This window comes from Echeneis naucrates, chromosome 20 (assembly GCF_900963305.1).
Source record: "Echeneis naucrates chromosome 20, fEcheNa1.1, whole genome shotgun sequence".
Lineage (NCBI taxonomy): Eukaryota > Metazoa > Chordata > Actinopteri > Carangiformes > Echeneidae > Echeneis > Echeneis naucrates.
The window spans coordinates 3,997,562-4,024,477 of record NC_042530.1 but is presented as its reverse complement, the minus strand read 5'-3'; the positions used below and the strand labels follow the sequence as shown (position 1 = coordinate 4,024,477).

At 41.3% G+C, this 26,916-nt stretch overlaps 1 protein-coding gene across 2 annotated transcripts in view; it reads right to left on the bottom strand.

Moving 5' to 3' along the window:
• Nucleotides 1–7,343: 7,343 nt before the first annotated feature.
• The window catches only part of cdh7a (cadherin 7a), a 76,477-nt gene continuing 56,904 nt past the window's right edge, over nucleotides 7,344–26,916 (bottom strand). For both annotated transcript variants that reach the window (XM_029528910.1, XM_029528911.1), the window contains 3 exons: nucleotides 19,433–19,550; nucleotides 15,757–16,005; nucleotides 7,344–7,858 (listed from right to left, as the gene is read on the bottom strand). In XM_029528910.1, the coding sequence (XP_029384770.1) occupies nucleotides 7,344–7,858; nucleotides 15,757–16,005; nucleotides 19,433–19,550 (882 nt within the window). The remainder of the gene's footprint in view (nucleotides 7,859–15,756; nucleotides 16,006–19,432; nucleotides 19,551–26,916) is intronic.

Sequence of the window (26,916 nt, the reverse complement as noted above, 5' to 3'; positions counted from 1 at the left end):
ATGTAACTATTTTCCATGTCTACATGATAAACAAACACTTACGCCACCCACACATTCAGCGCGATATCAATCCAGGCTTGGCTAATGATGATAAACCTACATAAAAATACAAAGTGCTGCTAATTAGGCCGATGTCGATTATGGCTCATTAATGCTGATGTTGCCCTGACATGTTTTTGCCAATCATCACAGGAGAGGGCTTTGGTGAATCATTTTCTAATTACTTTAATTCATCATTGTACCAATGCTATGTGGTCATATGTTTATGAGAATTTGGTGAAGAATTTGGTGAAAAAACCACAAAAAAAAAACTAATCCAAATATGAATGAAAACTGTCTTCTCTCTAAATTTGGAGTTTGTTTCAGCCAAAAACTGATGATGTCATTTGGCTGCATTTCTTCTTTCGGGGCTTCACATTGTTAAATCTTGCTTTAAATGGAGTTTAAAAATTTTACAGTAACTTGAACAACAACAAAAAATACTGATAATCCTGCAATGGCCCTGTAAATGATGGCATACTGTACCTTGTGTCAAGCCATTAATTTTGGAGCTAAGTCTGTATTAGTTTGCTTAACGTGACTGAATTGTTCTCATAATTATCTTGTTGTTTTTGACCTTTCGAGTCAGGCGGGGCAGCAGCTGCTGAACAGGTTGGTGAAACTGATGAACAGTTTTTCCTCTCACCCTTTCTAAAAGTCACTTAAAAATTCTGTTTGCATAGCGATGCATCATTGATGGATCAATTTTGACTTATTTTCCAGTTATTATCCCAAATCTTTTCTTCTTTTACACCCTATTACCTTAATCTTGCCACTTTGACCTACTTTTCCACTGCTAGCATTCCCCAGGCGCTCAAGGACCAAGCTGTTACACTCCCTCTCATACACATACCTCTCAAGAGAATTATTTATATTGCCCAGGTCTGGGACCAGACTAATTTGGGTGGAACTCCAGAGTACACAAACCGCAGGTCTGACATTTCTCTTGCTGAAGGCGGGTGAACTGTGAGTGCTGCAGAGAGAAACGGAGAATAAAACATGGCGATGCAACGGCCTTTGATCTTCCTTTCCCTCCTTGTCTCTTTTTCAAAGGACCAGTGAGGAGTCGTCCAGCTGATGTCGCAGCAGGGACCCCATTTCTCTGCCACCAACAGGCACGCAATGATGGACGACCAGCGGATTATTTTATTTTTATTTTTTTATTTCTGCGCGAGAGCGAGGAAACTGAGACGGCCTTTCTTTGGAGTTTTGTTTCATGCTGGGTAATCACAGAAATACATATTCACCTACACGCATAAATATGCGATGACTTAGTCCCGTTGGCTCGGAGTTAAGCTTGTGTTTCAACTTATTTCTCACAGCGCTAGATAGGAGAGCATCTTGTACTGCAGGTGAATCTCTGAAAGATTGTGTCGTTAAACACACAGCATTTTTTCACTTTTATGGCCAAAATGTTGAAATGCTAATATTTAATGGATTATGTTTTGGCACAAGCACAAACATCACGGGCTCATTTAATCTGTTCCCGTTTTAAGTTCCAAAAATACATCATAATTATCGTAATTTTACAGAAACGCTCTTAATCACATGAAAAAGAGAACATTTACGTCACAAACTGAATGCTACGAAGAGAGTTATTATATGATGAACGTTCCCAGACACCTATGCTGCACGTGCAGCCAAAAGGCTACCACAGAGAGTGATTCCTTTAACAGACAGCCAGGAGGTCAAGCTCCACTGGCAGCGTTCGAGCAGACAATCTAAGGAAAAGTGTGTTCCCCATCTCGCTGAGAGTCTCTGAAAATGGGCACCTCTTTGTCAGGGCAATTTGTTGATGATGCATGGTTATGATAAGAATTGAGTGAAGTGTCTCTAGTCGCGCAGGGCGCTCCGTAGCTTAAGGCACTGGGGCCAACACGAGTAATCAACCGAGGTCCAGATTGAGCCCCTGATAGCAGAGGGTGCCTGATTGCTCGTAAGTGCCCTCAGGCAGCAGGCATTTAAAGCACTTTCGGCTTGATTTTGATTGACAGCCGGTCAATCAAAATCAACATTTGGCCACTATCATCGTCGGAGTTTACATCAGGAGTCTGTGTTCGAGCCACTGTCTATCTCTTTAGATAATAAAAATCTCATGAACTCTCTGTAATCTAAAAGCTGTATCTCACTATAATAGCAGCAAAATCCATATTGAGTTAAGTCCTTCTCCTTCCTCCTTAAAACTCATCGAGGCGAAAAGAAATACTTTTCAACACAGCAAAGTGCAGGTTTGAGTTTTAAAGCGAAGCTCTGCGACTTTTGATTAACTGCAGCAAATGTTGCTCTAATTGACAATAATAGCTCAATGCTAAAAGCTAAACTGCTTTTCAGGCACTTAAAAATTGTCACAGTGCCTCCTATGCAGTTTCAGGACTGTATTCTTAAGAAAGACTGAGTTTTTAAAACAATACTGTGTGGCTCAGAATTAAGGTGAGTTCATCCACTAATCGGAGAGTGATTTGACTTCACATTTGCATTTGTGTGAATCCCAAATTGTCCCTGATGTATTATCTAAGTGGGAATTGGGGGGGGGCTTTATGTACAGGGAAAAGCACAAAATGATTGTATGTGAATGGGGGAAATGTGGCTTCAATTTGAAAAGCACTTTGAGTGGCCGATAAGACCAGAAAAGTGCCACACGAGTGCATTTCCAATAGTCAACAATGCTACTTGACTGAAGAGTCCACTTAGCATCCCTGTCTTTGGCTGTAAGGGAAAGACTGTGCTCTAAGTTAATATTGTTTTTTGTTTTTTTTTTTTTTAACTACATGAAGGGTTGACACGTTCAAACTTCAGTGGAGCATGTGTCATCCAATTACACTACAAGAGTTTTTCATCTGTTGATTTCCACAAGCTCCCTTCTACTCACAATGTTTAGCTCTCACAAGTGACTTCACATGTGCCTCAACAGGCTAACATGTAAAGTAACACATGGATTTATTTATAGCAAAGACACCGCCATCATAACGAGCAACACATCGTGACCTTGGTTATTCCTGACTCACATAAAAAAAAAAAAAAAACTCAGACATTTTGTTTTTGCCAGGTTCAAAGCGTTGGAGACTGTGTCAATACCTGTAAGGAGACGACATATTTACAGAGCAAAGATGCATAACAAGTGACTTGCAATGGCTTGCATCAGCGTGAATTATAATGTCAGTCGTTTTCATGAACTACTGAGCGCTGTCGAAATGCAGCCGCCGCTGCAAATGGCGCGAGTCGGTTACTTTAATCTGCACTGTGCAGCTCCTTGACACAGTTTGAAACAGCATTTAGGAAATGACAGGTGGAAAACCAGGTGTGATTCTCCTCGGAAATGTTGTATGGACTCTTTTCCGGGAGACATTTCACAAGATTAAATTCAAGGTAAACAAAAGCAGGAGCCACGGCACGGTCCAAAACTTATTCTGTGAACCAGCGACAAAGGCCACAAACGTACCGGAGAGTTATTCTCTTTCCAGATTTGGGGAAATCCGACTCCCTTTACAAATGACAAGAGGCCTCGCTGACTTCCCACGAGGGAACCATGTTATAATGTTGCAGTGAAGGCACTACTTCTGGGACTTTAAATTGATTTTACATAATTAAGCTGAGCCATGTGTAAATGCTGCCTTTTTTTTTCCATTTGCAGCTGAATTACTGCTCGCTGTATTGTCGCCATAAATTGATCAGACGGTGGCTTTAAAAGTTTTTCACAAAGTGCCAGAATTTCTGTCGTCGTGTTCTGGCATGAGACAAATATGGCGCAGAATATAGGGCAGAAAGATCAGGACCAAATAAAAACAGATATGTTTAAAACAGCTGCTTGTATACAGTATGCATCCCATCTGGAAACTACATGTTTAACATTATTGTCTTTGTCTTTGTTCAAAAGAGCTGTGAATACCCGGAGGAGCAGCAGAACTTCAGTGTGGAGAGTGACGGTGGCGGCACGGCTCAGGTGAGAGGGGTGGCTCGTGACAGGGAGGACGACTGATAACAACAGATTAGCAGCGAGTCTACACAGAAAAAAAAAAAGGAGTCAAAGTTCACTAGATGCTTTAACTCTGCTGTGCAGAGGTACACAGAGAGGTCAAGAATGAATCTGCCGCCGTGGCAGGCGGAACAATGAAATAACGGAGGTGATGGGCCATTGAATGCAGGTGTGTCAGCGAGCTGCTCTAGTAGACACACCTCTGCTGGATCACCTGGAGCAAAAACACCCACAGGGGAGGGGAAAGACAGGACTGGGGGGCACTGAGGAGAAGGGCTGTGACGACACTAAGGACACCAGGGACATGCACTCAGTGTTGCTTTGTTTCCGCCATTACACACAAATTACACATAGTGCATTTACATCCATAATGCATACTGCATAGTTTTTCTGTATATAGTATCTCTGCTCTGATTTCCGTTGTTCATCGTGTTATTTCTTTGATTTTTTTAATTACATATTCGGCCCGTACAGAGCTGTGGTAATGAACATATTTCCCAAAGTGGGATCAATAAAGTTCTTATCCTCATCTTACAGGCCAACACTGATATTTTTTGGAAACAGAATATTCTTAAATGTTCCTGGTATTTAGTTCAGGTTGTTAAAATGTACATAATAACTCTGAGAAAATAAACTGCAGATACAAGCAGCTAAAATGAGTTCCTTCTGCAGGGCGGGCTCGGCTCAGAAGCCGGCGGAGGAGCTCTGATGTCCAGAGGGAGCTGAGTGCAAAGCTGCTACTCCTTCATGACCAAAGGAGCCAGTCGAGACGGCCGGGGCACCTCATCGGGCTGCCTCCTGGGCACCTCCCATTGAACGTCTTCCAGGCACATCCAACAGGTAAGAGGCCCCTGAGTAAACCCAGAACGCGCCAGGGAGATATTTCTCATCTGCCCTGAGAACGCCTCAGGAGCAGCTGTGAAGCTTTGCAGAGGGGAGGGACGCCAGAGGGCTGCCGCTGCAGCCCGGCTCCGTGTAAGTGGCAGAAACCAGATCCAAGGATGGATCAATAGATAATAATTTTACTTTTTAATCAATAAGTAAAATGTAAAGAAGACATTTTTGTAAAGGCAGTAGTAGCTGCGCGGATTTATGGATTTATAGCATTATGATGACATTAATCACCCGTCGGGGTGGGAGGGGCTTTGCAGGCAAGCCTCTGCGCAAAGCCTGCATGCAAGAGGAAGGCCATCGATAGAGCTTCAGAGGTCTAGACGGCTGTGGATGAATGCTTCTTCTTGGAACGGCTCACTCGCAGTTAGGTCACCTGGGCGAGGGTGTCTGAAGCTGAAAGACCCCAGCTGCTACCGCTGATGATGTTTCCAAGTGCATCAGGCAACACATTACCGGATCACTTAGGTGTCGTGACCTCCCTGAAATCCTGGTGACATGTTTTTCATACCATACATGCACACCACGCACACTTTGCCTTTGTTGCAGTCACAACAAAACGCAGTTGTGTGAGCACATTTATAATGAAGTTTTCTTTGAGTGCACAACACAGGCCAGGCGTACTCCTCAGACGGTGAGCATCTAAGTCATCACACATGCCTGCGTGGAGCATCGGGCCTTTCAACTACAAAAGCCTCATCAAAAAGAGGTATGAATAGAAGAAAATCATCTTTTCTGCCTCTGCCTTTCCAACCCCCTCGCTGGTCGGCGGTCGCTTGAGCTCCTTAAATGCACAAAGAATGTGACGCCACTTTTTGAAACCATCGATCATTGTTGTCAGACGCTTTGTTGAAGTTAGCCACAAATAGTCTTCTTTTTTTTTTTTTTTAACTAACTTCATTTACATGATCAGATGGACTAAAAGAAATCCCTTTGGTCTTTTAAGGAATGAATGTCAATTTTATTTTCAGCAAAATGATAAAAACATCATTTGCACAATTCTGCCTCTTCAAAATAAATAATAATACATATCGGTTGTACATGTCGACACCCAATTTTAACATAATTTGTTTAAGCTGGAAAAAAAAAATTGGCACAATATGATTATCATACAGCGTGTCCGTTCACCATCAACAAACAAACCAACATTATTGGCTTCACTTCTGAATGACAATACTGTATATGCTGAACTCTGCAAACTACAGAAGCAAAATTCATTTACTTACAAACTGCAACTTCACCCAGGTAAGGACAGTCACTGCCCAGAAACGTTTTTTTTTTTTTCCTCGAGTCAAGGTGGTGCGAATTTTTGCAATCAAGCGCGACAAGGACGGATCCTTCAGCGAGAGACTTCTGATGTAACAGATGCCCCACCCCCGACCCAACCCACCACCCCCCACCCCTCACTCCCACGTCCCCATTGTACAAAAGCAGAACAACTCAATCCTGACAACTTTATAGCTCAGAAATCATACATTGGACTCGGCAATAAAAAGGCGGAAGGAAAAACAGACTCAGACAAACACTACATTGCAACATCTGCAAAATGTATTGTTAGGAGAATAAGGGAAATTATATGCTTTCCTGTGTCCCCCAGTAGAGACATCAAACTGACAACAAAGTCATTCTTTTTTATTATTTGCACAACCTATGTCTTCACATGACTTCCTTAGCACGTCTACTACTTGTTTATACTGTATGTGTGCGGTTGCACTTCTTGTATAGTGTTTCGAGGCATGGCTGAGTCCATGAATAATGTGGCTCTTTACTTAACTGTTTATGAAAAACAGCCCCTCATCACACCTCGCCCAAACCCCCCCACCCAGAAAAAAGACCCCAACAACAACAAAGAAACAAACAAACAAAAAAATCTCCATAAAAATTGTTTTCAAATATATGAACAGTCCAGTGATTACCGATTAGCTGCCGGGGACGCGGCAATTTATGAGGAGAATCTTTATGGGTTTTTCTTTTTTTAGCACAAAGATAGCAAAGGAATGCTTCAAAGCAAGAGAGCTGGGCCTGTGCCCATTGCTGGAATGAAAGGACGAGTGCCCCCCCTGCCCGCCCCCCCGCCTGCCCCCCCCCACAACACACACACACACACCCCCTCCCGTAAAAATGCTCCAACATGTATGCATTCTGCAGTCAAAGGTTGGACTTGAGCCCAAAATCTGAAACCTTTAATGTCTTTTTGCACACAAGTTTTCCTCCTCACTCAAGCCACTTTTGAAGTCTGTGTCGAAACTCACCATGGCACGCTTTTGAAAATCCATACTAGGAGGTAAACAAACCAAAAAGCTTTGAAGTCGAAGTGTTCGTCTTTCAGTCTCTCCTGTGTTGTTTTTAAATCTTTTCCTCCAGTGCACAAAGGCAGACAAAATCATTTTCTCTGACAATTATTTACTCTTATTTAAATGTTAAGAGAGACTTTTAGGGGCTATGAGAAGACGCTGGTGCCGTCGCTGTTGCCATACAGGTCGGCCAGCTTTTTGAAGCGAGGTCCCCAGTTGGTGAGATAGTCATAGTTCTGATCTGAGTCTGTACTTAGTGACTCCAGTGAGCTTAGCGACTCTGCTACCGAGCCACTGCCTTCAAATGCGTACGTCTGCAGAGAGTCGTACGGGGGAGCTGACGGGTCCACGTCGGCATCCTTAAGCCGCTCCCAAATAAACTCTCGGAACACAACGTTGTCCGGCAGGGACTTATAGGAAGGGCGGGTAGCTGATGTGTAATGAAAGAAGGTGGGCGTGTCCGGCGTGACATCTCGCCGCACATTGGGGTCTCTAATGACGTTCAGGTTGCGAAGGGTGACCATGTCGAAGGCCTCCGTGTCCTCCTCGCCGCCGCCCTCGTCGTCGTAACGGACAATGTTTTCTCTGATGTCTCTCTCCTCTTCGAGAATCAGTGGCTCCTTCCTCCTCCGACGCATTGTCACAATTAGCAGAACCATGACTGCAGAGAGAGAGAGAGAGAGAGAGAGAGAGAAACGCCTGAGTCAGTGTTGACTTCCTGTGCCAGGCGGCCAAAAAGATGCAGAGATATGTAGTTTTTCAAAGAAAGGAATACATCATAACAGTGAGTACCAAACGGATAACAGAGAATTAATATAGAATAGACAATATACACTGACAGCATCTTCCAACTACTCACTATATATTATAAGCTGTATATATAAATATGAAGGAATGTTTGAAATGTAGTTAGCAAGAGAGCAGAGCGACCTAAAAACAGTCAGCTAAAAGCAATAAATAAATCATTAAGTTGAAATAGTCAACTAGGAGATAAAAAGTTTTAAAATCTGAGCTCAGGGAAACAAATAAATTGCTGAAACGGCTAAAAGAACAATGAAACAGAAACAGGAATAAGTAACTGAATAAGAAACAGTGATTGATTTTTTTTTTAAATTTTAAAGCAATTGCAAGTATTGCAAAACAGATATAATGGATCTATAATTAAAAATAAAAGATAACTAAAAATGTGCAGTTAACCAAAACAATAATTAGTTCAAATAGTTTGGCAGAAATGTTTCAAAGAGCGGCACTAATGCAAACCGGACCAAACGACCCAGACTGCTTTAAAAAAATGCCCCAGTTACATGTTGAGAACATGATGTATTATGCTGATGAGGAGTTTATCTGGCAGCGCGATGGGGAGGGGGGGGGTATTTATTTGTGAATCCAGTGACGGTGATTTACAAATTCTATCAGTTGTACTGAACTAAACCTGCAGACCTGATATATTTTGCTCCTCTGCGGTTTACACCACCTACATTTTGCTTCCAGATCTGTACAAAACTCCACCAAACTGGAATCCTTGGCCCTCTGAGATCTTACCAGAAGCCCTCCTCCAGCCGCTGCCCCCTCTCCCATACGTTATTGCTGAAAATAACTCTACGCCCAAGCAAACTGGCAAATGTCTAATGATCCTCTATCCATCAATGTCACGCCGGTGCCAGTGAAATATCGTTCCGTGGGCCCATATTTCTTTTCCTCCTCGTCGTTGAGCTACTGCAGGCGGCAGAGAAAGAGACCCAGGAACCAAATTCAAACACCACTTCACAGTCTCTAATAAGGCAGCAAATGGAAGAGAGGGAAGGGGAGAAAGTGTCACATGGAAAGGCTGCAGGAGATGAATGGGCAGCTCTCTGTTGGCCATTTCGTGACTGCTGGCACCCTTCAACAGCAGCACTAGTATCACCACTCAACAGTTTCTGTGAAATACGTGCAATTGTCCCTCCAGTGTAAATGTACTACTAATATCCATGATACTTTTTAGCGCTTTGAGACAGAACACCAAATATTTCTGTGGAAGATTGTGTCCTCTGATTTTAGGAACTTGAGTCACTCTAAATTCTTTTCGATTCAGTGAGGCTTCTACAAAGTGAATTACAAAATGGCACGTTGAAATAGAATATTCTCAGTGCTTTCCAGCAAAGCTCTTTAGGGTTTAATGCCTAGAAGACAGCCACGATGCGTGACAGACTGGAAACGGGCCAACATCCAATCACGTCCTACTAGGATGAACAGGTGGATGGCCATGCATACAAATACTGAGTCTGTGTCAGGTACCGAGGGCCCTGTAAGAGCTTATTTCCAGCCCAGACAGTTTAGCGAACACATAACCACGATACGAAAGGGGTCCCACACGATTCATAATTCATAACACACTTCCTGATGATGTACACTAAATGGAAAAACAGAGATCAGTTTATTGTTGCAAATGGCTTTTGCTGTAATTGAATTGTTTAAATGATCTTCCTCGCACGATCGATAGTGAACGAGGGGAGTTTTCTGGTGCCGGCCCTTTTCTCCGCAGCGTGCTTCGTTGAATGCACTTTCTAATTAGGGTTTTTGTAATTTTTTCTTTTTTTCTAGTGACCCTGGCCTGCTTATTTATTTCATTTATCACCAATGCACCTTCTTTGCCTTCGTGCTAAAGTGCTATTTCTAACATAAATCTCAATCACCACTGTGATTTATGGCTGAATAGTTGAAGACTATTTTCACATCAACATACACACCTTATTTCTACCAGACTTCTCTACTGCACCCTTTTGGTCTGCATCCAACTGCAGCAGGGCTCAGACAGAACAGACCTATCAGGCAAAAAATAGGTCAAAAATTCACTAATACATATTCCTTTTTGCTTCCATCAAAACAACCTAACCCTACAGCTACTACAGTTTATCTAACAATTAAACGTGAATTTGAATTGTAATTAGCTGCATGCACCTCACGTTGTATTTTTGTTAATACAGATGAAACTTTTGTACTTGTTTGCCTTTGGTGCTTTTTCCCCTTAAATTTTAAAAGACCACAGGATGAATCTTGTAGAATACAGGCATATTTGTTTTGTATCACTATCTGTGCCACTTTTGTTTTTATAATTGAGGAACTCATTGACCTTACTGACCTAAGTGTGGCCGCTGTGCAGTAATTATGGGGACTGTGCTGTTTGTCTCTCTGAGTTCGTGCCTGATGAAAATCTGCAGACCAAAGTGGACAGTGTGTGGTTTTCTTTTTCAGTCTGGACTTAAAGAGCTAACCACTACGCCGCCGTGCTGCCCTGCTATGCATCAGTCATCAGTAAATTAAAACTTAAACCGGGACTCAATCTGCAGTCGTAGAAATGAAACACAGAACAAGACAAATGACAAATGAGGATGCCGGTTGCCTCTTCAGCAGCATTACAGATATCACTCCACCATATGAATGACATTATGCACCGCCAATTGATGAAGGGCACAAAAACAATCAGAATGTGCAAACACAAATCTTCCATGTTACCAGCTGCATTTTATCCTTTATCGGTGCTGCTATATGTTTGCTTCATGATTCAAGTAGCTGTTACGGCATCTTTGCTGCTGTTGATATTATCTGTCACACCCTTGACTGTGTTTTTGTTTAGTTTATGTCCCTGTTTACTGTCTCATCAACATCCCATTTTTTATTTTGCCTGTATAGCTCTGCAAGCTGTTTGCAGTTTTAGTTTAACCCCCAACCACCTTTTTTTTTTCTAGCTTTTAGCAGATTGTAATTGTTGAATTTGCTCTTAATTGACTTACATGGTTAAAAAAACCCCAAAAAGGGTTACTTCCTTGTCTTCTTTTTGTTTTGATTTGTTAGCACAATACAAGGACTTGTATTAGCAAGCAAATAATTGCAATTGTTTAAACACACTAATCTGCTGTGGCCTTTCACCAGATTTCAATGTGCTCAGTAGTGCTCAAAGATCAGCTCTGCTGAAGAAGTAGTTTGCTCTTTGAATACAGATATAAATAAATGACACAGGCAGAGTGCTAACATAGGAGACAGTGAAATTAGAGAAGCAGGGATGGGGTGATTTATAGAATGAGCCTGATAAGTAAAATTCAGAGAGCAATAACTGTCTGGCGATTCGGAAGGCTACGTAATATCCTAATTGGCCCTCTGGAGGACTGAGCAACACCTAACCTATACTGAGGGAAAAAGACACTGGCTCTTAACAAAATAATGATCATCTTAGTAGTTAGGATGTGTCATCGAAAAGTGGCTGTATTATTAAAAATGGTTTTAAATGTGATTACAAAAAAAAAAAAAAAAAGACTGTACCCGGGCATTTTTTGGAATATTACCGTAAGGAGCAGATGACAACCTCAGTAATTACATCTAAAAATATCAACTTATGATTAATGACCACTTAGCTTATGAGTATGTCGAGTCAGAGCTAACGTGCACGCTGCTCTGTGGTTTAAAGGCAGACAGGTGGAAAAACAGCACACAACTGAGGAATACTAAAGCAAGCAGAGGAGCGGTATGTTCTCCACGAGCAACACGCATTGTACTTATTAGACAGATAGCATGAATTGGTGTTGCTGGTGGGAGTGTGTGCTCCTATCACTTGATGAGAAAGAGGGAGATTGATGGTGGTGGTGGTGGTGGTGGGGGGGGTATAGGCGGGAGAGGATAGAGGAATATGTAAGACTGACAGCACCTGAGGATGCCGGCAGTGAGACACAGCTCGGGTCTTTATTCGTGTCTCATCCAAAACAATACAATCACGGACCATCACGACCTCAATTGCTACCTACAGATTGAAAGGAGTCTTGATGGAAGACCATCAAGAAAGATCAGAATAAAGGACTGGGCATTGCGGCCGTGCATTGGCTGTTAATACAAGGGAAGAAGTAGAAAAAGGAGCGGGAGGAAGGAGGGGGTGTCTGAGAGGGAGAGAGGGGAGGGGGGGGGGGGCGGAATATGCACAAGGAGGAAACAGTGAAAAGAAGCAAAGACGCTGATCCAATTGAGCAAAGCCGACTGATGGGGACAGCTAAGGACACATGCGCGCACAAACAGAGACAAGGCAGCGTGGAGGTATAATAAACCGGAGGCCATTAGTTCTAAGCCTACAGCCTGAGGCCATGCTGAGCAAAACAGAGCTAGCTTTCATTAGCAATGCCTGGTTCAGGGCTGCGCGGTCACGTATCTCCCTTTGTAGGTCTTTTGAAGTTTTCATTTATCACCACAAGAATTCTCTGTGACAATAAAAGGAGAGCTAACTTCAAGAGGACTGGAATAATAATAAAAAAAAGCTAAGGCTGACCCCATTAAAGAACTCATTCTAGTTATTGTATACGTTATTTAGATCCTCCTCAGCTTTCAGTGAAGAGCACCTGAGCATTAAACTGTGACTCTGCCCTGATGGAGTAACGCTTTTGTCTGTGGGTTTTATGAACAATAATGCTGCCTCGGGGGTGATGGCACGGCACTGCATCATCTTTAAGGGTATGTTAATTAAGTCTCATTTACAAATGTCTTTATCAACATCTTAACATATGGTCTGGCACTGGGAAACAGACACAATGTGTGTCCTTGAAATGAAGTATGTACAGGATGTATCTATGCCCCGCCAAAGAAATATTATAATTAAGTTAGTAAAATATACTGACACTTGTTCTCTGAGAGGGAGAAATGATCTGAAAGCTGAAATCTCATCACAGACTCAGGCTGCCTTCAGGTACCACTTTCTCTTATTGCACTCCATTTTTTAGTCTTGTGTTCTCAGACGCTGGAGATTCTGACTGTCACATAATGACAAATAATCATAACTGGAAATAGAGGGTTATAAAAAAAAAGTTCCCAGAGACTTGGAAACTATAAATACTGAGCAAAAAAAACAAAACAAAAAACAACAATGCATCCGATGAACTGTATTGGATATTTTTAAATATTGTATAGCCTATAGATAATTTCATTTCATGACAAGCCAACCGTGAGGGTGGGGAAGCAGGATTAAATGTTCAACGTTAAGTTAACAGCCTTGGGTGACTAGCTCTTCAGCCCATGGAGTGCTTTTTCACAATCCAATGGTTGCGCCAAAGACTCGAAAAACAAAAATACTTCAAAATGAAACACGGCACTACAAGAGCAATTAGGTGACTGGCAAGAAGGATTTCAATTAAACCTCCTTGTAAGCATCTTTGCAGCCATTAAGAACCGGCTGACCTGAATCCAAAAGGGACCAAAAGCGAAATATGATTGGAAGATACCTCCGCATCCACTATGTTTGACCTGAACAACACCTCGAGATGCCACTCAGCACTGACAAAGCTGCTCTCAGGCGCTCCACTGCCGGAGAAACGCAGAACAGCAAAGGTAAGTACATATGGAGGCTCGACACTGAGGCTGAAATAAGGACACTGTGTATCTGTAGTACCTGCAGTTAACTATGACTTTATATCTGAACTGCAGAAATAATGTGCAGGCACAGATACGTGCTTCCTGAATATATATATATATATTAAAAAAAAAAAACAGTGTCTCAGTGTGGACACTCAGTGTCTAACATACCTTGTGGCAAAATACATTTCAAGTCTTGAAAATGAAAGTAGCACTTATTCCTGTTTGTGATGCATCATTATACTTTACATTTTAACTACTTGCTATGCAGTTCCTGAAGGCAGTTCAGTACAGTGCTTTCCAATGTAAAGACAGGACCCCGCTCACGGGTCACCAGATAGAATTTGAGGGGTTGTAAGATGATTAATGGGGGAGAAAAGAAGACAAAAGTACATGCCAGTTTTGTTTCGTTTTTTTGTTGTTTTTTTTTTTCGAAGAATTCTAAAAAGTGGTTTTTGTGAAATGTTGCCGAATGAAGCTTTTCTTGGCCTCTGACAGGTTTTTGATGAAACTATTTCAAAACCATCTTTGATGAAAGGTGAAAGTGCTAACAACCCACAGAGATTTGAGACATGGGAGGGGATCAGCAAGAGCGTTTGTGGAAGCATATTTGTGTTGTGCGTTCTGCATCCACTGCCTTCATTTGCTCGTCATTTATAACGTCAGCCGTTAAGGCGAATCGGCGCACACGTTATGAAACTGAAAGTTTGGTTTCCCTGCTTGAGTGTGAAAAACTTGTGACTGCAGTCACTCTTCCCAGAGGTTTTACTCTACACTGAGATCCCATGCCTCACTCTCTCCCCTTACCAGGCTTCATATTTGCTGCTCCTGCTAGTACGTGCTCTGGCAGTTGATACATTGGCTTTGCTAAGTCTCTGTTTGTGTGCTTAGTAACATCAGTAGCTATTATCTGCTGATGCTGCTGCTTGCTTTATTGCTTTCCTGTAGATGTGGACGTCTCTGCTTTTGCTTAGTGCTAATTTCTGCTCATATGCCGCTGCCATCTATTTAAGTGCAGTAATTGCACTGACATCAATTGTGAATTAAGTTCTTGTAGTGAGCTGAGGTCATTTTATTTTTGTCGTTAGTTAATTGCTGAGATCTTAAGACACGGCTCATTGGTTAGAACAAAGGATTACCAATGGACTGGAACTAAGTACATATACTCAGGTATTTAAGTAACTTCAGTATTACAATATATACAATTTCATAGTCCTGACGCAGTGCAGAAACACGTCACGCCTTTTACTTTACCACATTAACTTCACAATTCTAGTTACTTTGAGAATAATTCATATGCGGTAAGAACTAACGCTAAGAACACAGAATATAACTTGGACTGTCAGTAATAATGTGATAATTGTGATTAACATGTTAATTTTTTATTGTGTGCTGCTATTCTGCCCAATAAATCTCACTGCACCCTTAACTTGCTGTCTACTTTACTTTACATTATAAAATATATAAATAAAAACTCCAGAACTGCTTATCGAAGAAGTCAAAAGTTATCAGCAGCTTGTGTAAAGCAGAATTAAAATATTTCATGTTTAAGGCAAGCTACATTTCTGAAGTAGACATTGTGTCCCTCGAGGCCTATAACACTTCTAAATAAATCTAAAAGGCGAGTTCATAAAGTCATTTTCTTTGATACCAAACCAAGAAACATTGGTGAGAACTGCTTTACATTTTTAATATGACCCAAAAAACTGTTGTGAAGTTTCATCAACCGTCCAATATTTACTAAAAAAAGAGCAATGGCTCTTCAGTTGTTTTTGTCATAAATAAATAATAAAAAAGACGTTAAAGATATATATGCACCTCCTGTCAGTTACCCTTCTGTTCCAATATACAGAGAAAATGTCAATTTTTTGTCATCTTTAGGACTTCTGATTAATCTGACTAATCCATAGCTACTCTGAAATTTTACTTTTCTCAAGTAAAGAATCTAAATGCTTCAGTAAGGCTATTATTGAACAAGTGGTAAACCAAATTGCAGTTACATTGGAGACTAACTAAAACAAAATTGTTCCTTGTTTAATGTCAAGTCTGATAGAAACAGTGAGCTCAGCTGCAAAAAGAACACACCTGATCCACATCCCCGTGAGCTTTAAACAAACCTCCAAGCCATAGAAAAGAAAAAAACAAACCCAAACCTCACACACACTTCTGACACTGATATCACATGAATCTTACCCAGAAGTGTGATGATGCAGCCTAAAATAGCCAGCAGTGCGCCGGTACTCAGGCCGGTCGCCGTGTACGCCACAGCTCCACAAGACAAGGCCACGCCATCGGCGTTGCAGTCGCACACGCGAACGGAGAGCGTGTTCGTGCTGCTGAGGGCTGGACTTCCACTGTCCACGATCAACACGGGCAGCCGATAAACGGGCTGCTCCTGCCTCCGGAAACCACCTCGCTTCGTCAGTATGGACGCCGTGTTGTCTGCAAGAAATAATAAAAAAAAAAAAGAAAAGGGGGAGAGCAGACGCTGGTCAAACAAAGCCTGGATTTAATTTGGACATCAACTTTCCTGGCTTCAGAAGAACAATGAACCACATATATATTACTAGCAGGAGGCTTGACTTCTGTTCTGTAATGATTGCTGTGCAGTTTGGACTTATTTTACTGTATTATAAGCAGAAATGGCAACAGATGGTGTCATTAACACAATTTATTACATGACACACTCTGCGGCTTCTCTCCCTCATTTTGACCACCTGTTGGCTAATAACAGCTTTGGTTTCATCGTGAGATCTTATATGAAATCTCAGTGAAAAGGGCAGAGCGTGGCAGCCGGAGGAGGATAATATGACTTTACACACAGTTTCAAAACAAGCTACGACTATATCAATAGATTCAAGCACATTGTCAAAGTGAGCAGTCACAATTGAAATGTAGATTGTGTCTTGAAGGAGAAGTCCTTTGTTTCTCGAGTGATATTCAGATTTCTTTCAGAAGCTTAAGAACAAGGAGCAGATGAATATAGATGGCTCTTTTGTCGGTGTCACATTATTATAATCAGCGAAATGTTCTGGTGGATGGAAAAAAAAAAAAAATTAAAGTTGGTTAATGCCAACTGTGATGGATTTCAAAATAAACCACTTAAAATGTTAAATAAATACGTTCTTATGCTAAGTGTTCAGTCGTCCCTGTTACTTTATTTTAACAGACATCAGCAGGGAAGTAAACACAAAAGTGAACGTACAAGTGGTCACAAGACAAAAAGTATACAATACAATTCATTGTGAAAGCATGGGCCGCCACAATAAGAGCATCATTTTTCACTAATGTGAGCAATCCAGTTCACCCCAAAGGCGTTGGGTGGTGATGAACAAACAAACGTTTCTGCAAAATATAATTTTGGTTATCTCATATTAGAGTTTTCTGTATTCATTTGTTTGTTTGTCTGTTGCGCTTTGATTTGGGCATAATTGGTCAAAATATATTTAAGTACAGTTTTTTTTTTTTTTGTTGTTGTTGTTGTTTGTTTGTTTTTGTTTTTAGATAATTTACAATCCCAAGCCTGGCTTTGTCCAAAATATTTAAAAGAATGTCTCGGAGGCTTACTAATTAACACAAGAGCATGTTTGTTTGAGCTGCACACAGACAGAAATGTTTAAAAAAGACAAGTTGTTGCAGGAAGTTAAACATTTCCTGGCTGGTTGTAGAAGCTATATTGGTGCATACAGATATGGGATGGGCATCCATCTTCTCGTCTAACTTATGGCCAGCAAGTGAAGAATCACTTCCAAAAATGCTAGACTGTTGCTTTTATCCAAGTAAAGTCTTTCAGTTGTCTAACCTCAGCGCCCTCTGAGCAGCGATGTAACTTGAGGCTGGATAGGACGCCACGCTGTGCGAACTTCAGAAGAAGGAAAGAAGTGATTGAGACAAATGCTAAAATTGGTGTTTTCCATTGCAGCCAGCTCATGAGTGAAGCACCGAAGGCCAACAGTGAAACTACTGTACAGCGTTTTCTTTAGACTGGCGACACCGGCTATGTAGCAATAGAAAAATAGCCCATTTAACCGTACTCTCTGGGTGAACACTACAGAACGAATGGGTTTTGAAAGTGTTGGCATCAAATCAATCACGAGTGTATGCCCGTACACACACACACTCATAGTCCAATCAAGGTAAATATAAAGTAGTGCATGCTCATAGAAGGTCTTTCCTCAACAAAGCTTTCAAAAATGGTCTCCCAGCCAAGTTGCTTTTAATCTGCTGAGAGGTTACTTCAAACATTCAGTTCATCATGTTAACACAGGTCTGCACTTGCAGGGATTACAGTGGCAAAACCTGGCTGCTGCTGCTCTTACCTCTGAAATGTAACGTGGCAGCCTTAGCTAAAGCTCCCACGTATGAACAAAACACTCAACACAGGGCATTACTTCAGAGAGTGTATCAGCTTTGCACATGTTTTTAAAGCAGCAGGGATTCATTAAAGTAAGTAATGATTGAGTCAGGAACAACGTGTTTTTTTTTTTTTTGTTTTGTTTTTTTAGGCCTTTAAAGCTGAAGTTTTCTTCCAGAAGAGGAAATTCTTTTTCTGTCTGCCCACTGCTTTATGTGTAGGTGGCGAGCACGTCGCTATAATACAAAGGAAGTTTCCAGTTTGTTTTGCTGGAGTGAAGCCGTTCTGTGATATGTTCTTCAGACACCCTGCTCGGAGGAGAGCAGAACTCTGCCGTTGTGGATTGCGGCACAAATTGAATTATCCAGATGTGCTCCAGTTGTCAAAGAAAGTTTGCTTTTTCATTCAGTTTGGATGAACAATTACGAAGAAAAGGAGGAAAGGGTGTTGTCATAGCAGAATTATGATTTCATTTGGCACAACCGGGGATGCCGGCAGGCACAGGTTACTCTGTACTTCCTTCCCGAGTCAGATTGCGGAGTAGATTGTGTCCAGATATAGAGAGCCGGAGTGAGCAATGGCCAAAGTGTCAATTGCATCGCTGCCAGGCTCAATTCGGAGGGAGTAAGCAGCAAATATACCATACCTAACTTGACCAACACCTTTAACGGACTCTGAGGGCCACTGGCAATGCTCTCCGGGGAGGTTTTGATTTAGCAGCTGGATGTAACAGGGCTGACCTGATACCTGAAGCTCTGACAAGGACGTAGTGATGGAGTTTCAGGGTTCACCAAGTTGACTTTACGAATTTTATGAGATGCCATAAATTATACTGTAATTCATGCATTTAAATAATCATCAAGTGTACATAAGAATACAAGAAATCATCTACTTCACATACTTGTGTTACTTTCCTCCATGTTGGTATTATCTTTCCTTTTCCCCACAGTTTGAAGTTTAAAATTCATACTGTCCCTGAACGTACATGCATGATGGAAGAGCGACATTGGCACTGCAGCCTTGGAAGATAAATTATTATATCAAAGTTTCACCGGCAGGTATACTGTAAATACCAGCGATATCATTAATTCAATGAATGTGTCTTTTACTTAGCTAAGCAGCAGAAAATAGATCTTTTGATTAATGAAATAATGAGTTAAGATTATTCAAAGTTTGTTGCTAAAAGTGAAACTTGAGATGGAGAATTTCTGAGGCTTCCGTAGAAAAAACTCTACTCTTTGCTACAGATTTAAGTCTAGTTTATAGTTGTGCAGTATCTCTGGTCGTAAATGATCAAGAACGACACTCTTTAAAGCTTACATGACTGCCGAGGCAAAGAAAAATGTTTTTATAATGAAACTGAACCTGGTTGGCTGCATTCAAACCTCGCAAATCTCCTGGACTTACAGATTTCCCGCAGACACATCCATACAAGCACAGATAATCAGAAAATACCAGTGAGAAAATTTTTGCCTCCCAGCAATATGGAAAATGTTAGATGAGGGCGTTTTGTACCTTTGTTATCTCGTAGGGTGAAGTTGAGGTTGCCGGCAACAGGTGCAGCGAGGGCGAAATAAAAGCGGTGGCCGCTCAGAGGTTCGTCCTTATCCACGGCGCTGATGGTCTGGATCACCTGGAGACAACAGGAATACAGGCACATTTGGGATTAGTTTCCTTCTTGTTTTTTTAACCCCATCCCACTGGCTGATTGGGCGTTAACTCAAGCTGTAAATTGTTCAATGTCGGCATGCCGAAAGAACTGACTGTTATTGTCACTCATTGTATCAATTTGAAGAAAGCATTGTCGTCAAGCCTTTTGTATATCCATCACTTTTCGCTCTCTACCAGATTTATACACACGGAGGCATTAATCTTTCTTAAAAGGCAAAGCAACAGTATGAGTAAACTGAGGAATTCAGCTTGATTCTGATTGATGGAAAAGATTTTCTTTACAATGTTTGGCTGTGGTTTTCTGTCGTTTATCTCTCAGAGTACAGTAAGTGCTTATTTGGCAAGAGCTTGGCAACCTCTTAGGGATGAAGTGTTTTCTTTTGGAAATTGATTTCTTAAAGCAAATCATTCTCCAGTAGTCCTGCTCCCGAGAACATAATACATTTTGCTGTAACATTTTTATTAACCCTTTAATAGCAGAAGCCAGAAATGAACACAATGTGGGCATTCATAGTGAACAGATCTTTTTGAAATAATACTGAGGTCCAGTTGTGCTTTACTTTACTATGTAGAACCAAACAAAAGTGACGTTTGTTTTTGTCATGTCAACATTCAATGCACATTTCTATTTGTTAGAATTGAATGTCTTCGAAAAATGTTACAAAGTCAGTTCCCTCACATTTGCCTCACATTTTTATTTTCATCAGTATATCAGAAATCAATCCACTGATGGTTGTTTTACAGGAGAACTATAAACAGGAAGTGCTAAAAGCTTTTTTAATTGGAAATTTGGGCTCAGAAGAGACTATTTCCTGTTGACGTTTCAACGGCATATTTGGTTTCTTTTCAGAGTATCTTCTTACTGTCATAGGCTAAGTAAGCATTAATGTTGGTGTCTCCTTATAGATGAACAGAAACATGTTTGAATTACAAAATAAAAATTGATTTTACTTGATCAGAAAACAAGGAAAGAAAAACAGTGGGAGGTAAAGCAGCTTTGAGGGAAAAAAACAAAACAAAAAGTACCTCACTCTAGATGGCATTTAAATTAGAAAAGGACCAGCTTCTTCGCTGAAAGTCAGTATGCAATTATTGCTCTAATTATTACTGAGGCGCAGGTGAGAAATTGCCCACATGCAGGCTCCAGACTGTATTTAAATGACTGACCAGGGCAAGGAATGTCAAAAATCTCCCAACTTCCCCTGGAGAAATAATTTAAGTCTGAATGAGATTTATAAGTGACTTTTCTCCGCTGAGCTATTTGTAAGGAAGGAAATCACCTGGAGAGGTCTGGAGAACTGAAGTGTGCTTTGACCTAACGCACTTCAATGAAGTCCGAGAGCGGGTTCAATCATATTGATTAGTTCAGTAATACCCACCAATTCAACAAGCTCAAGACTCACACAGCTGAACAACCGCGATGAAGATTAAATGGCTAATGCCTTATAAGAAAGAAACTTCATATGGAGGTCAGTACACCGATGCAGTTCAAAAGATACACATGCTACGCAGCCAGGCATTGCTACTTCATTATTACAAGTATGAAAATGACTCATGACAAGAACCGCTGTTGCTGGAGGCGCTGCAAGACAAGCATTCATATCTGTGAGTTAAACATCTGAATGTTATTTGCTTCGGCCCACTGTACTTTGCCTCTGAACCCGAGGACTAAACAGATTCTTCCTCCTTTTATTATATAGCAGTGAAGAGAAATATAAATAATGCAAAAAAAAAAAAAAAAAAAAAATCTAATTATCAAATGAAACAATTTATTTATACCCACCAGCATGTGCTGTACTGATTCGTTTCTTCATACAAACATGTTATGTGAAAATAAAGTTACGTATTTTCACCAATTAAAAAAAACTAAACAAAACAAACAACACCAACTGAGCATCAATTCCAGCATCATCTGGGCAGCGGCACTTGGCTGCAGCAGGGGAGGAAAAAAGGAAAGCTAAGTCAGTACATGCTGCACAGGAGATGTATATCACACAAATGTGCCATATGGGCGACAAATGATAGCCAACACAACGGCCATCAAAGTGGGCGTTACTGCAGCAGTGTCCTTATAAATTTAGATCAAGCTTTCCGTGTCCTTTTTAGGCAATCTTGAAACTCAGACCTGCGACAACTCACAACCATGGACGGGAGCCAAGAGATTCCTAAAAGCAATTCACACTAAATTATGACATATCCCAGCCCAAAACAGCTCTAACACCCAGACAAAAACAAAAGAAGATGGGGGAAAAAAGAAAAAAGCCAATGATCTATCAGTGCCGAGACATGGATTATTAGTTGTCAGCTGTGATTAAATGCTGCTGGTTACAAGCTGTCAGGTATTAGAGGTTGGTGTAGGTGGTAAACGACATCCTGCCAATTATTAAAACTGGCAGGCGGGGTGAAAATTCATGAATATTTTACCCTACTTCTTAACAAAATTAAAATAGTTGCTCTTTCATCACTCACAAAGTATTTAGTTATTTATTTTTTTTATCTAGTGTTTGGTATTGGCGCACAAGGGAAATTTATACCGGGAACTAAAGTGCAAGCATGCAAAAAAATAAAATAAACAAATGCATGAAAACTGTCTGCCCTAGTTCAAGAACATTTGGGATATCTGGTGTTTATGCAGACTGAAGTGATGTTTGTGTCAGCACCGAATCAGTGGCAGGTAGGCTCAACAATCGAGTATATAAACATGCAGCGTATGCATGCTCAGCTGCATAGCATGAAAGCTGCCATTGATTTCTGGATCACAATAATTCAGATGGCTCTCACACTGTTATGGAAATTACACATCTGATAGAAACCTTTCTTTGTGGTTCTTACACTGATGATGAATCCTATACACAATTTGAACCCCTTTGATGTCCTTTGAATATTGCGGATGGATCCTGAGCTTATCTCTAGGACGGTTTCCATCCTTCACTGCAGAGGGAAAGGACTGTAAATCATTCTTAAATCAAACACTTTGTAATGTATAATGCCTTTCATTAGTGTGGCTCTGATGCAAGGCGTTCCAGAGAACCTTTGCTGGGGAATTCTCTAATGGGCTGAGTAGGAGACAGGAGGAGAGAGGCATGGATGTAGACATAAATTCTGGCTGAAAGACATTAACAGCGGCAGCAGACTGGTGCCTGTCGCAAGGCAAGACTGAGGAGGACTATGAATCATGGAATTAAAGGTTTTTTGAGTTTGCACATGGCTGCACGTCAGATCAAAAAGGACATAAAAGGACAAAGGTGTCTCCATGTGTGACTTTGGTGGGGAGGGGGGATGTGCAAACTAAAGATGCAGGCATGCATGCAGACACACACACCCCCTGGGAGTGTGAATAAAATGATATATGATGGTCTTGCATTTATTACTCTAGTTCCCATCAAAATATTAAGGAGATTATGTACCAACAAAAAAATAATAATATGCACATGGATGTACATTTCTGGAGTAAATATTAGACATTAAAGTGATGCTGACTTTAATGTGTCACATCAGGAGATCTGCCGTGCTGAAAAACTTTTTTTTTGTGTGTCTTCCATATCACAACTGACACTTGGTCTGTTGTGTTTAGCACATGAAGTCCAGTTTACTCATCACAAGAACTACTTGTGGCTCTTGTGGGAGCTTTTGAGAAAATAACTCTGATTCTGTTATCATCAGGTTTTGGCCTTGAACCTTTCAAACAGATGAACAGTGAGAGACTATATCTGTGAGTATTATGGATGCTGAATTTCTGAAGGTTTGCCAATGCGAGGGACCAAAATCTGGGAGATCTCAGCCTCTGCTGCTTCCTTTTCTTTATTTAAACTGTCTCGAGCAAACCCCTCCCCCCACTCCGCCCCCGACCACAGGGAACCAGTGTCCGCTAAAATACAGCACAACATGGATGGCACTTCTGGATAAACGAACATGAAAATAACAGCTCAGATGTGAAATGATGGCACCACGAGCCTGTAAATACAGAGAACAACTGCAAATTAACTCGAGCTAATGCAGACGTTTTTGCAAATTCAGAAGTAGTAACGGAACAACTGGTGTCACTTGTTAAAAAACTGTAATCACTTTTTCAACAGGTACTTTGAAAAGTGACTAAACCAGTTTAAATGAAGTGATGGATACAGAACTGCTGGATAACACCTAACAAATAGTTATTAACACTTTGCAGTAGCAGTCTAATTGGGGTAAATGCAACACTTTTAATGTTCTATAACACTTTGTCACAGTAATGTTTATGATGGAGCGGGACTCGAGAAAAAAAACAAAAAACAAAACACCATCAAAACTTTCAGGAAATACGTGCTCAGCAACACTTCTAAGTGATGCTGAGCAAACACTTCCTAAAAAAAAAAAAAAGCACACATTTTGCCAATATCTGGTTTAGCTCTTTACCACAAATGCAGTGAGAATTTCCTTAAATTGAAAAAAGGGATTGGAATCCATTATTGATTGATCGGAAATGAGTACACAGCATAGAAAAATGTTTTGTCTAATGAAATTAGTTGTGTTGTTCTTTTTGGAGTTGCTGATGTGTGGTTTCCATACCGAGGTACTGCTACAACAACATGTTAGAATGATACCAACTTTTTTCAAACGATATCCGGCCCAAAATATGAACTTCGAGTAGAATCTAACTTTCCTTTTTAATCTGAAGCCAAACTCTGAGTCTGGACTTTTTGATTGAAGACTCCAGTCCAGTCATTTGGATTCAGCTTTCTCCAAACTTTGCACCACCCGGATGATTAAGCCGAATCTTCACGAGCCAAATAACTGACTGTTCACGCAGCACTCGAGGTAATTCCACAAACATCATCTTGCCAACTAAACTGCGTCTGTTCTCGCCGGTTTGCAGTTCAAACAATCAAGATTTAATTATCCTGAAACACACCTGAGGTGTGCTTGTGAACTACAATGACCATCATTCACTGCACCTATGACACATAGCATCTGCGCCTCTCTCAGCCCACTCAGACTCACACTGCGGCCGCTATATAATGAGGAAAGTAATGTCAGCTAATGTACCATGGCTGGACGGAGACTTTGCTGTGTGAGGGAATTGGTGCGATAACGAGTTTCAGCAACACTTTCTTGTATTTGACACAAGCGCAGAAAATGCTGCATTGTATTTGAAACTCGCCTTCTTTATCTTCAATCTAAAGTCTAGGTGTGACTGTCATATATTTCTTAAAAGTGCAATTACCAGACTCTGAAAAGGATACAACTGAGGCTTTCACTGAAGCCACCTGAAATCCTGATGGCAGATGACTCATACAATGAAATCAAGCCAGCCAATAGAAAGTTGTACTAAGAGTATAAACAAGCATTGCATCGAATACATGGTGGTGGTTGCCATGATGATATGACAGCTTTAACCAGGGGGTTGTGTTGACGAGGAAAATGGCGAGGCTGCGGTTTTCACACCACTCACTCTCCGCTGCGCCGCGGTTTTGCCCCAAACATCACCCACACGCGACACCTGCAACTTAGCTCACCAAGAGATCAACAGCCCCTGTTCGCACATGCCTGCTGTCATCACACACACACACAAAAAAAAAAAAACACAAACACACATGCATGTGGTAATCAATACATGCCAGCCAGCGAATGTTATCTCTCCATTTCATTTCATTTTCTGAAGTCAGTTCTCTCAACGGCGTTTGTTGTTTATTGGCATGATCCTGACGAGGCGGAACTGCTGGGGCTAAGGTGATCTCCTGGTGAGATCTGAGATTAAATTTGCTCCATGTTCTGTCTTTTTATAGAGCAGAGATTATGATGCCACACGCTAATGCTTTCCGCATCCCTTGCGCCTTGACATATCTGTTTTCAACTCCCACCTCTATGCAACACCTCAAGTGACAACTGCTAGTGTGAAGTTTGCTTTTGTGTTTGTGTGATTGATGCGACAGTTGAGGCAGTAGTTGAGAGGAGGAAAGTAAGGTAGTTGTGATGGAAGGGGGGGAGGGGTGTCTAGGCAGCCTCCTTCCACTGCAATTTAACATAGTTTGAGGCTTGTGGAGGAGGATAGCTATTTTTGACTTTGACAATAATTCATTGTCTTACTTTAATGCGGGGATAATCATGATTTGAGCTGTGGAACTAATTCCCATAATGTATTGGGAAAAGCAATCAGGTAGTACAATTGTACCAATATAAACGTGTGCTGAGGTAGCTATTAAAAGTTCCTGTTCTTATTGTGGCTCTGGTGGTACAAGGAACTGTCACTTTCATACTGAAGATCTTCTTAAAAACATTTTCGAAACATTACCCTAGATTCCTGAGGAGTTACAAGGAACAGCCTTTTTCCATTATAAGGGGATTTATGAATGTTTATCCATAATGGAAATCATTTCCCCCTCATGTTCCAGCTACAGATCTCACCTAACACTTTCAAAATCCCTTCTTTAGACCAATATCCACAATTATCTCGGGGTACTGAGCCCCCTTGGGGACGATGCCGGCAGGGTTGAGGGGAGCAGATTGGGGGCAGCAGAATGTCAAGGCCACTCATGTATGTAATGGTTACACTAAAATGATTGTACAGCATGACCCCCTGCCCCTCTCCCCCTCCCCCAATTGTTCCCAATGCCCCTGCCCTATCATAATATCAGTTAATGTTATGGCAGAAGACAGACGTACCGATGATCCGTAACATGTGGCATCTCTGGAGAGAACCACTGCCACGAGACTGCCTTAATTAGGCCTGAAAAATGGCAGGTTATTCCATCCCTGCACTCCCTGTTAATCTGTGCTACACAGCCACAGAGTCAACTCTGGCCCCAACTGGCAAATATTATTTCATCTTTGTCACAGCTGTGAATAAGCCAATGGGCGTGACAGCCAGTGGGCGGCCTAAGATTTTGAACAAAGCTTACAGGGAACCCGGCGGAGCCAGCACAACCAACTGTTCAATGCTGCTGGACATACAGTACACAACAGGAGCATTTTAATTAATTAGGAATCATGGAGGTAAAGCAGCGCACATCTGACAGGTTACAAGTCCACCCAGTCTGGCGGCTAACTGACAGCTGACACCTAGTTGTAATTCAAAGAGCGTTTTTGCATTCAAATGTCAAACTCTCACTTTCCATTTGCTCTGTATGTGTTTTTGGGTGTAAATTTCATCATGAAATTTTCATTTTGCCTGCCTTCATTATTCAGTCAGTGAAATCCCAGTGGCACACTTCAGTGTTGCCTAAACAGAAGACTGTATTTGAATGGGTCTGAATAGAAATTTGAATTAGTGAAGAGAACAACAAAAGGGAACAGTCTGCAGCGGTCGCAGTGATGCTGAGAGTGAAGGATATGACAAATAACATGTTTAAATG